This window comes from Microcaecilia unicolor, chromosome 3 (genome assembly GCF_901765095.1).
Source record: "Microcaecilia unicolor chromosome 3, aMicUni1.1, whole genome shotgun sequence".
NCBI lineage: Eukaryota > Metazoa > Chordata > Amphibia > Gymnophiona > Siphonopidae > Microcaecilia > Microcaecilia unicolor.
In genome coordinates this window covers 112,982,318-112,994,621 of record NC_044033.1, presented here as the reverse complement: position 1 = coordinate 112,994,621, position 12,304 = coordinate 112,982,318, and the positions used below count along the sequence as shown (strand labels likewise).

Sequence of the window (12,304 nt, the reverse complement as noted above, 5' to 3'; positions counted from 1 at the left end):
TGAGCATTGCAGTCTCAAAAGGCATGCAAGTCAACCACATTGATGTGAAAACAGCGTTTCTTCATGGAGATATAACTGAAGACTTGTACATGGAACAGCCAACAGGTTTCATAAATACAAAACAAAGACAGCTAGTGTGTAAATTAAACAAAGGTCTTTATGGATTAAAGCAAAGTGCAAAATGTTGGAATGAAAAATTGCATGAAATATTGACAAATTTAGGATTTAAGCAAGGTGAAGCAGATAAATGCTTGTACACTAGGTGCACAAATGGACAATATGCATACATTTTAGCTTTTGTTGATGATCTGCTCATTGCAAGCAAAAGTGAGCAAGAGTACAAGGACATTGTAAAATGTTTAAACCAGAATGTTGAGATAAAAGAACTTGGTAATGTGTCATACTATCTTGGTATAGAAATTGAGAAACAAAATGATGGTTCTTATCTTCTAAGCCAGAAGCAGAAAATAAATGAGCTTATTGAAAGTTTAGGTATGCAAGATGCCCAAGTTGTAAGCACTCCCATGATCACTGATTTTCTGAAGGATGAAACAGTAAGAGAACCTTTACCAGATAACATCCAATATAGATCAGCCATAGGTAAGCTTTTATATCTAGCTACCACATACAGGGCTGATATAGCAAATGCAGTAGGAATTTTGAGCAGAAGGGTCAGCTCACCTACCAAATCAGATTGGACTGCAGTTAAAAGGATGGTAAGGTATTTAAAGGGTACCATTGATTGTAAATTAAAGATTTCAGCCAATAGTAATCCAAAACTAATATGTTACTGTGATTCAGATTGGGCAGGGGATCATTCTGATTATAAATCCACAAGTGGATATGTGTTTATGTATGGAAATGTACAAATTTCATGGGCCAGTCATAAACAAAGTATTGTGAGTTTGTCTTCTACAGAAGCTGAATACGTGGCCGTATCGGAAGCGTGCAGAGAACTGATGTGGATTGAAAAACTTTTGCTGGATTTTGGAATAGCTGAAAAGAGACCAATCCAGATAATGGAAGATAATCAGAGCTGCATCCGACTGTCACAGAATGACAAGGTTCAGTCACGTACCAAGCACATCGCAACGAAATACCACAACGTGCGAGAGTTGGCAAAAGAAGGGGTCATCAGTCTACACTATTGTCACACCAGTGAGATGACAGCTGACATCATGACCAAACCGTTACCCAGAGAACATTTTGTGAATCTGCGTATAAAGCTTGGACTTTGTATGAATAAATAATTGCATGACAGTTATGCATGAGAAGGGGTTTGTTGGAATGTAATTGTATTTTACATGCATTGCCTGTCACCTATTATTTCTCTGTGATTACTCTGTGACCTCTGATGTGAATTACTTAGAGAGGTCACACAGCTATGCAACTTCCTGTGGGGGATAGATGCAGAACATGCAGCACATGGAGCACATGGAGCTCATGATCTCTCCTAACCTGAGAGGATCTATGGTGGTGTGAGCATCCATTACCATCTAAGCACATGGAAGGAGCTGATAATACAAATGTATAGTAATATGTATATATAAGCCTGTCTGATTATAATCTAACTACAAACTGTGAGTAAACAGATGTTTTGTTACTTCAACTTTAAAGTGACTCAGCAGTGAATTATTCAGGGGTGAATGAGAGAGAGATGAAGAAAGAAATTAACATTTCTAAAGCTGAAGCTGTGTGTACTAAAATCTGCTAATTATTTACTACAAATAATCCAACAGATAGCCCCAAGATGCAGACTTTTCTCCCATTACCCTCGTTCTGTGCCAAGTCTTATTACACAAGGCTGAGGGCTATCAAAGCACAGCTAATGATGGCCTCTAACGGACAAAATAATTCTTTATAGCTGAAAGGAAAGCACTGGAATTATGAGGAGGCAGGTCCATTTTTTTTTTTTTAATTTATAGAAGTCTTTATTAAATGTCATTTAGACAAAGCAAACCAAGAACAGTGCATAACATTTCACACCATAACAAATCTGCAGTAAGTGTAACAAAATACCAGATAGTAACAAGAAGAACAGCACTATTCCATCATCCAATTATACTTCAGAATTTAACAGTTTTTTGAAAAGTTATTTAACCCCTTTCTTGTACCTTATGGAATCCTTAATCCCCCCTCTCCCCTCCCTCCACTCCCTCCCTCCCCCCCCTCCCCCCTCCCCCCCTTGCATATCAATTAAGTAATTATCTAGAACAAGCATTCAAGAAAGATCTCCATACTTTTTCCCACTTGGGCAGGGTTTTCTTTTTAACTGCTGTCAATCGCTCCATCTCACATATATAATGCACCTTTGTAATCCAACCCACCAATGAGGGTACTAGTGGAGATTTCCAACTTCTGGCCAGGTTTATACGAGCTGCCTGTAAGGCCCCTCTCACCATATACCATTGGCTACTCGTTAAACCTGTGGGTCTCTGGCCCAGTAAGAAGATTAAAGGATGCCACTGCACAGATCTGCCCACCCAGACCTGAAGGCGAAACCGAACTCCCCTCCAGTATGCTACAGCTTTAGGACAAGACCACCAAATGTGACCCATTGTCCCCTCTCCTCCGCAATTTCTCCAACAACTCGCTGTTACATTAGGGAACATTTGGTGCAATCGTTGCGGAGTAAGATACCACCTATAAAATACCTTAAGCGAATTTTCCTTAACAGCCACTGCTATAGTGGATTTCAAGATACCCTTCTCCAATTGCAACCATTCCGTGTCAGGTAAAGTGAAATTCAGCTCCTGCTCCCATCTTCTACGATGCAAATGGGCAGGTTTTAATTGTTTCCCCAAATAGCCATAAAGATAAGTTATCAATCCACGTGTACTGCGAGAGTCCACACACACTTCTTCTAATGGGTGGACCTCTCTCCTTCGGCACTCCACATATGCGGGTTCTTTCAGGAAGTGTATTAATTGCCCATAAGCATAATGTTCACAAGTGTGAAGCCTATAGTCCGCCACCAATGTCTCAAAGGGCACCACCTTTTCACCTACATATAGTTGACCGAACATTTCCACACCCGAGGTAGCCCATTTACGAAAAACCGTATTCCCCATTCCCGGGCCAAACATAGGATTGTCAACAATCGGGGCCAACCCCGACACAAGCGGTCGGCGCTCTTGGAACATTCGGTCCCAATAATAGAACGTAGCCTGTATCATCGGCGGAAATCGTTCAACCTGTCCCCTATATTTAGCCGGTAGCCACATCAGGTGCCCCAGTCTACGAGAGCCAATCAAGTCTTGTTCAAGATGGACCCATAATTTATGATCTGCCCTTCGGAACCATTCCACAGCCGATCTAGCCTGCGCTGCACAATAATACCAGTACAGGTTAGGCACTCCAAGACCTCCCTCTCGCTTACTTTTATACAAGAATGCTCTTGGCAAGCGTGGTCGTTTCTGGTGCCAAACAAAACGAATCAGGCCATCCTGAAGCTTAGATATAAATGCCCTGGGGACCCGCAGCGGCAGCACCTGGAACAAGTATAGCAGACGAGGTAATATATTCATTTTAAGTGCAGCTATGCGTCCCAACCAGGACAATTGGCAGGTCCATTTTTAAGAATTTTAATGGTGAGGCATTTCTGCCTCTGCTTGCTCTCAGATCTTAGTCCATGTCTTACATAATTTTCATTAGGCATTCCAGGAGGGTGCTGGGGCCCTTAAATCCATCCTCTTCAAAAACTCTGTCCAAGAGACTTATTGTATACAAGGCCTGATCTCATTACAAAGAAGAACAATAACAAGAACTCTCCTAGGGCTGTTCTCCACATGAATGATAACTAGCTTCATCTTGTGGTTCAGACAGAAGGAAGATAAAGAATGTAAAGCAGCAGGTTAAAATACACTGAAGTCAGGAATCAAATCCCACTACCACTCCTTGTGATCTTGGGCAAGTTGGTCATTTAACCCTCCACTGCTTCAGGTACAACCTTAGATTGTAAACTATGGAGGAAAGTATCTACTGTACTTGATTGCAAATTGCCTTGATTTACTACTGAAAAAGGTGTATACTGAATCCAAAATACCTCCACTTCCCTGCCTTAGGCTGAAGTGTCACATTTTGATTCACAAGAGACACTGTAGGGTTGTGTGGTTCAAAGCAAGACACTTGGCACCCAGCAACAAAGGAGGAGAAAGCAGCCTAAAGCACATCACCACAGCTTTCCTCTTCAATGCAGAGCTTGACTCAGCATGGAGAGGCGATGCGCAGGTTGCTGCTACAGTCACTGCTACTTCTGATTTGCAAAGCCCTGGTCTCCCACAGTGTTTCTGCAGGATTGGGAATTCTGTGGTTGAGGCAGGATGCTGTGGTCCAACCACTGTCCTTTTAACTCCTCCTTATACAGGATCTATTTACCCTTACATTGGGGGTAATTCTCTACAGGTCACCTAAAAGGTAGATGCATGGATGCTGCACAGTAAGCGCAAATTCTACATCGGCAATTATGTGTAAGTGCCATCATATAATACTAGCTTAAGTCCGCAATTAGACACCAACATTTTGTGAGCAAGTACGTTAGCTCTATGGCAGGCGTAAATGTATGCGCCTAAATACTGCAGCTGCAAGTGTAACTTCTGACAGTATTCTAGAATCCTGACAGTATTCTACAATCTTAGCATGTGCTAGGCACGCCCCTAATCCACCCATGCCCCTCCCATGTGCACACCCCCTTGCAGTTAGGCGCTATATATTTTGAACGCTAGGTTCTAGAATACCGACAGTGCAATTATGTACATAACTGCAAATTAATGCTATTACAAACCAACTAACTCCCAACTGTCACCAAATACTGGCTGTTAGTGCCAATTAGAAGCTAATTTGCTAATTAAGCTATGTGCATAACTAGCACTATTCCAGAACCTGCGTGTGCAAGATTACAGAATGATAGGGATCGAGTTCAACATCAAGTGCTAGCAAATAATGTACAAAACACAATACACCACCTTTATTGATTACAATGAATTTTAACAGTTATATAAAATTATAAATCCACAGTATTTATACTTTTATATTTTAAAACACAAACAATATCTACATGTAAGAGTCTATAAGGATATCTTATAAATAAATTAGAATTACTGCCATTAATTTCATTTGCATAACTACATTAACAAATTATAATCTACAGAAACTAATTAATTCTCTTAAAATAGTAATTTAGAATGTCCATTTTTAAATAATGCCCATTTTTCAAAATTATCTGGATACAAGTAGTATCAATCTAGATAGCAGTATCTAAGCAATACAAATGTGTCATTTTCTTCTCTCCCTCTCTCTGGGCTCAGTTCCTCTTAAAATTATCCCATTCTTGCTCAGCTTATAAAAACATAGAAAATGATAATAGAAAAAGACCATACAACCTATATAGTTTGCCAAACAAACCAACAACAGTCTGTACAACTCCTTATCCATAAGAGATCCTCTGTGCTTGACTCATGCTTTCTTGAATTCTGATACTGTCTTTGTTACCACCATTTCCACAGGAAGCTGTTCCATTTATCTTTTACCCTTGCTGTATGAAATATTTCCTTAGATTACTCCTGAGTCTACACCCTTTCATCCTCATCTTATGATCTCTTGTAGCAGAGTTCATTTTCACTGTAAAAGGCCTACTACTGTGTATTTATACCTTGAAGGTGTTTAAATGTCTTTCACTTTCCCTTTTCTCCAGGGTACACACACATTTAGATCTTGAAGTCTATCCCCTAATGCTTTATAATGAAGATCAGCGACCATTTTAGTAGCTGCCCTCTGAATTGACACCATTTGGTTTTATGTCTTTCCAAAGATGGAGTCTCAGAATTGCACACAGTATTCCAAATAGGTTTTAAGTTTATTTTTTAAAATTTGCTGGGGGCCGCAGATCATAAAAACTTTCTGGCACTGCAGGACTCCTTTCTGGCTGACTTTGACACCCCAGGCCAGAGGACAGATAATGAACATTTGATATGGGAATGGAAGTCAAGTAATTACAGTATGGGGGATGCGGACTATAACTGTGATAGGAGAGGGGGAGGGAGGGGGGCAAGGGGGAGGGGGGAGAAAACTGTAAAAAGTTGTTGGAGAGCGAGCAGTAATGCAGATCAGGGTGAACGGCAGAGAACATTGGGAACTATTAGCTAGGCAATGTAATACAATGACCCAGATGCTACAGTGACTCGTGTTAGATATGTAAACTGTTCATACCCTAATGGAAATGTTGTTTTGAGGTTTTCCAATAATAAAAATTAATGAACCATAAAATTTGCTGGGGGGGGGGGGGGGGGGGGGTGGGGAGGCATGGTCAAGATGGTGATGAAGTAGCAGTGTTGTAATGCAGCTCCCAACTTATATTATTTGGAACACTTTAACATCTTACACAGTTCCCAATCTGGTTTTTGCACTAATTGCAGTATGGAAAATGTAGTTGGTTCCACCTTGGATACTGCTAGATCAATATTGAGAGGTGGAAGAGCATTTGTGATAATGCAATTTGGATTTGTCATCAGCATTCAAATCTAGTGGATCACAATGTTTTATTGAGAGTACTCAATGAAATTGGGATTTTGGGTAATGGTGTTAACTGGTTCCGAGGCTTTTTATCTAGGATTTATAAGGCAAACATGAATATTATAGCAGACGGTTGGGCTATTCCTTCTGGAGCACCCCAAGGCTCCCCACTCTCATAATTTCTTTTCAATGTGTGTATTCGCTCTATGAGGTTCACTCTAGAGAGGGATGGTTTTCTGATATATATTTGCACACGACATTACTGTGTTAGTTCCAATTCAATCATCTTTTGAGGTCACTAAAGAAACTTTTATGGAATGCAGCTAATAAATAACTAGATGTTACAACATCATCTGAAATTGAATAATGGAAAAACAAAATTCATGTTAGTGAGTAGGAATGCTACTCTTTTATGTGATAAATCATTCAAACTTAATAATTTAGAGTATGGGTTTCACCATCAATTAGAATTTTGGGAATAATGATTGATCAAACATTGTCGTTAGATGTTCAAATTCATTCTATAGTTAAGAAATCTTTCCTTTTAATGAGGAAATTACACAGAATTCATAAATACTCTGATACTGCTCATTTCAGACTGAGACAAAAGAAGTGACTGAAACAGCAAATTGACTACTGCAATGTGATCTAAATTGTTCAAAAGGTATTCCTAAAAAAATTACAGAATATACAGAATACAGTGGTCAGGCTGATTTTTTTCATTATCAAAATTTGATCATGTTTCTATGTTTATATTATGCCTTCACTGGCTTCCAGTAGAGGCTAGGGTGATTTTAATTTTTTTGTAGTCTGTATAAGATTTTGTATGGTCTAGCGCCATTATATATGTACTCTATTTGAATTTGCTTCTTTAGTAAGGATCCGATCACTGAGGTAGTTAAATTCTTTTGTTTTTCCTAGTCCTAGAGGGATGAAACTGTCTCGTTTGTTTGAATCTTCTTTCTCTTTTCAAGCAGTGAAACTCTGGAAAATTCTTCCAATTCAGTTATGGTCAATTAAGGATTACAGTTTTTAAAGACTTTTTTATTTCAAAGATGTGTTTATAACTTTGCTAATGCATGAAGGTATAACTATGTAATTTTTATTAATGCTGTGTAATTTTGTATTGTTCTTTTATGAAATAAGAGTGTTATGTAACATTTAATGTATTCCCGTGTTGTACCTGGTTTCTTAGGCGCTGTGATCTGCTTTGAACCAGTTTTGGAAAATGTGGAATAAAAGAATAAATATTATTATTATGCTGCTTTTTTACCTATCTCCATGTCAAAGGGGAAAATCAGGGGGGATATCCCTCCTTTTCCTTGGTCTACCAGCCTTCCACCAAATTGAGATAATTGCCTATGCCAAATTTTTACCACTGGATGTTTCTGCAGTCCGGAGGGGGTGGGGGTGGGGGAAAGAGTTCCTCCAACTTCCAAATCTTCTGTCTCTCAGGTTTAAAAAAAAATACAGGAACAGCTTCTCCAGGACAATCAACTAATATATCAAAAAATTGAGAACCTTGAGAATGTGGTGAGATCCTTAAATTTGGATTTTTAAAATTTTCCTTTTTGTTAAATTGATCCCCATTTGTGATATTTAATAAATTTTTGATAGAGGTTCTCACATATCCAGAAAATATATTTTTTGCCTGGCTCTTCTGGTCAGGCAGGAAATGTGGAAAGTATTGAAGGACCTGTAGCAGCAGAGTTTTCTTCTGATACTTTGAATGTCACGGCCTTATTAGAGAGATCTCAGAAGGACACAGCTTATAGAGTTACACTTGTGGTATCCTTCATGTGTTCTTTCTTGCAAGACAGTGAAGCTTTGTTGAGGCTGTATTTTAGACATGTAACCACATGCATTTTTCTGGGAAAGAGGATTCTAATTTTTCCAGAGATTTTGAGATGGGCAGAAGATCAGAAAAAAAATTCTTACTTATGAGACAAGTTTTGGCATTGGAGACTAGATTTCAACTTAGATATCCTTGTAAATGTATAATGAATTTAAAAAATGCGACATATTTCTTGAGCCTTCTCAGTTACATCATTTCTTGCAGAGAAGATCAGCTTGCTCTTAGAGATATGGATTCAAAGGGCTTTAAATTTTTGGTAGAAGGTGCCTACTTTTTTCCTTTTCTCTTTTTTTTTCTTTGTTTATCCTCTCATAGAATGAATGATCATGAGCACCCCCCCCCCCTTTTTTTTATTACGGATTATTGAAGCCTTTAATATTACTTATGGTTTTTTTCCACTTTCTTGTGGCTGTATTTGCTGTACAAAGTTATGTTTTCTGTTGATTTTAAAATCATATAAAAATATAATAATAAAAAATATAAAACTTCTATACCACCTTTCTGAAATCAAATCCATTAAAAATAGGTAAGATTGCACTCAAACACAAGTACAAGCATATATATATTTTAAAAAAACAACTTAAAAAACTTACTAAACATCTGGCTCACAAAAAAACCCCCAAACAAAACAAAAACTACAACTTCCCACTCAAGGTTTAAACGCAGAAAAGAAAAATGAGTTTTTAATAGGATTTTAAAGTTTTCCAGAGATAATTACTTACAAAGGGTCATAGGAAGGGTATCCACCATAACGAAGCAATAAAATAAAATGCTAATTGACGTGCAGATTCTAAACGTGCACAGAAAGGTGGCAGAAGAACTAAACATTGCTCATGGCCAGAGCGAAGAGAATAACTTGGAACATAAGAGGAAATCAATTCAGACTTATATAGAGGCTTTCTCAAATCCTCCATCATCTCTTTCTGGTTCTTGTTACCTTATCTGTTTGGCCACCTTAAGGTCATCAGATATGATTACCCCCAGATCCAGCTCTTTTGTGTACAGAAGTTCACCCCCTATACTGTATTTCTCCCTTGGGTTTTTACAGCCCTAATGGTTCACCCTGCTTTGCTTTTTTTATTTTTTTCTACATTAACAATATTATTCCTATGGTCCTGCTGCAGATAACTCGAGCTAAGCTTTATTTATTTTTATTTATTTGTTGCATTTGTACCCCACATTTTCCCACCTATTTGCAGGCTCAATGTGGCTTACATAGTACCGTCAAAGCGTTTATCCAGTCGGTGGATAACAAATACAAAGTTGTATAGTGATCGTATGAGGTATAAGTGGAGGGTTGGAATGGATGAAGATTGCGTGATGTCCTGTTCGATAATTGCTGTGTTGGTAGGTGAAGAGGGTTACGTGGGGTCGTTGGGGTAGGCCTTTTTGAAGAGGTAGGTTTTTAGTGATTTCCTGAAGTTCAAGTGGTCGTGGATTGTTTTCACAGCTTTTGGGAGCCCATTCCATAGTTGTGCACTTATGTAGGAGAAGCCGGCTGCGTAAGTTGTTTTGTATTTCAGTCCTTTGCAATTTGGGTAGTGTAGGTTTAGGTAGGACCTTGACTACGCCGTACATGATTTTGTGGACTAAGGTGCAGATTTTGAAGATGATCTGTTCTTTGATTGGGAGCCAATGCAACTTTTCTCAGAGGGGTTTGGCACTTTCAAAGCGTGTTTTGCTGAATATCAGCCTGGCTCCTGTATTTTGGGCAGTCTGGAGTTTTTTTATGAGTTGTTCTTTGCAGCCCGCATAGATTCTGTTGCAATAATCTGCATGGCTTAGGACCATTGATTGTAGGTATCAAAAAGTTGCTCTTGGGAAGAAAGGTTTTAATTGTTTGAGCTTCCACATTGAATAGAACATTTTCTTTGTTACAGAGTTTACTTGGCTCTCGAGGGTAAGGTTGTGATTGAGTGTGACACCGAGTATTTTCAAACTGTCCGAGGTAGGGAGGGTATGTCCTGGAGTATTTATGGTTGTGGGTTTGTATTTGTTATATGGAGAAGAGAGGATGAGGCAATGTGTTTTTTCGGTGTTCAGTTTCAGTTGGAATGAGTTTGCCCAGGCGTCCATGATGTTCAGACTATCGTTGATTTTGTTGGTTATTTCTGTCAGATCATGTCTGAAGGGGATGTATAATGTAATATCATCTGCGTAAATTAATGTGTTAAGGCCTTGGTTGGATAAGGACTGTGCCAGTGGAATCATCATCATGTTGAAGAGTATTGATGATAATGGTGATCCTTGAGGTACTCCGCAGACTGCTTTCCACGGTGGCGATACGTTTGACTTTGATTTTACTTGATAAGTTCTGGTGGTTAGAAAGCTTTTGATCCAGTTAAGTACATTTCCTTCAATCCCGAAGTGGCCTAGTGTTCTTAGTAGTATGTTGTGGTTTAGTAAACAATTGTTTAAATCTTAGCTGCCACATTTTAAAACTGATGTTTAAGCTTCACTAGTTCCCTCCTCATGTTTCTACACCTTCCAGGGTGCCTTATCCAATGACAGATTTTGGTATCATCCACATAAAAAGCAAATCTTTACCGAAACTGCCTCCACAGCATCATTTACAAAAAATGTTGAAAAGAACTGGACCAAGGACCTGACTTATCCTTGCAGCACACCACTTTTGTAACTCCCCATTCCTTGAAGTGAACTCCATTTACCATAACCCTTTGTGTCTTCCACTCTCAAACCAGTTTCTAACACAGTCAGTAACTTTTGGGCCCTTACCAAGAGTGCTCGGTTTATTTATTAGTTGCCTATGTGGAACTGTGTCAAAAGTCTTGGCTAAGTCACAGATTTAGGGCTCGACTTATTAATTACAACTTTTTATTTTTCAAAAGGATAACAATATAAACTTTTCTCAATAATATATGGGTAAACGTTAGCAATCACTGATTGTACTGACCTCTATCTTCTATACTAAGAAGCATCAAAGACATATTTACAAGGATAAAATGGCAGTATTTCATCAAAAAGATATTTCAGAACTCTCCTTGCAACATATATAAGCTATTGTGCTAAAAAGTATGTAAGAGAGTTATGCTTGTCTATAGGATTAACATTTGAGGGTATGTGCTCTGTATTTATAGCACTTGTATTTTCAGGTTTATCAGGTTTACCTTGGTCACCTGACCAAATTTCCTGTGTTGAGTCCTCACCAATACAGGCATCTGATAAAGTTTCTATTTTGGACCAGTTATGGTCCTTTTTGGTAGTCAGATCTATTAAGAAGCTCCTCCAATGAACACTGCGATCATGGATCTAGAAACAACAAAACAAAAATAAAGGTGACAAACTATTTTAATGAAAACGTACTTTGTTTGTAAGGCAGGTAGGTGGTTTTTAAATTGGCTTTGAGATAAAAGTCAGTAGGAATCTGGAAATAAGCAACACAAACCTATGAAATAAAGAGTCTACAAAAGAGCTTTGTAAAAATTCAAGTATAAATCAGTGATTTAAGCCAGGCATAGAGCAGACATACAGGCTCATTTTCAAAGCACTTAGCCTCCCAAAGTTCCATAGAAACCTATGGAACTTAGCCTCCCAAAATGCTTTGAAAATATGCCTCATAGTCAGCTGACGTTTTGCCTATGTTACTCATCTATTGAGATTTACCTCATGTCTTTTGATTGGTAGCTCAGGGTAAATGATTTTTAGGTACAGGAGGAACTTGGTTGTCTCCAGAGAACTTACAATCTAAGGCCCCGATGAACAAAGCTTACTGTGCTCAGAACGTCCGATTTTGACAGGTTCAATTAAGTTTAACGTGCACATTATTCAGCAAGTAATGCACAAAGGGGTCCTGCGCGGTTTTTATTGTTCATAGTAGCAGTATGCAAATGTATTACAACAAGCTGATTAGTATTTAAATGTGCATTCCAAGCGATGCACAGCCTGAGTGATGCACAGAAAGGAGTGCCTACCTTTAAT

The 12,304-nt window shown here is 38.6% G+C and overlaps 2 protein-coding genes across 2 annotated transcripts in view; both read right to left on the bottom strand.

Moving 5' to 3' along the window:
* Positions 1-11,554, bottom strand: part of GZF1 (GDNF inducible zinc finger protein 1) — a 96,345-nt gene extending 84,791 nt beyond the window's left edge. Inside the window, exon 1 of the mRNA XM_030196297.1 lies at positions 11,494-11,554. The gene's annotated coding sequence lies outside the window, so the exon portion shown is untranslated. The remainder of the gene's footprint in view (positions 1-11,493) is intronic.
* LOC115465656 (GDNF-inducible zinc finger protein 1-like) overlaps positions 10,758-12,304 on the bottom strand; it is an 82,693-nt gene continuing 81,146 nt past the window's right edge. The window contains exon 8 of the mRNA XM_030196293.1: positions 10,758-11,635. Within this exon, the coding sequence (XP_030052153.1) occupies positions 11,384-11,635 (252 nt within the window). The 3' untranslated portion in view covers positions 10,758-11,383. The remainder of the gene's footprint in view (positions 11,636-12,304) is intronic.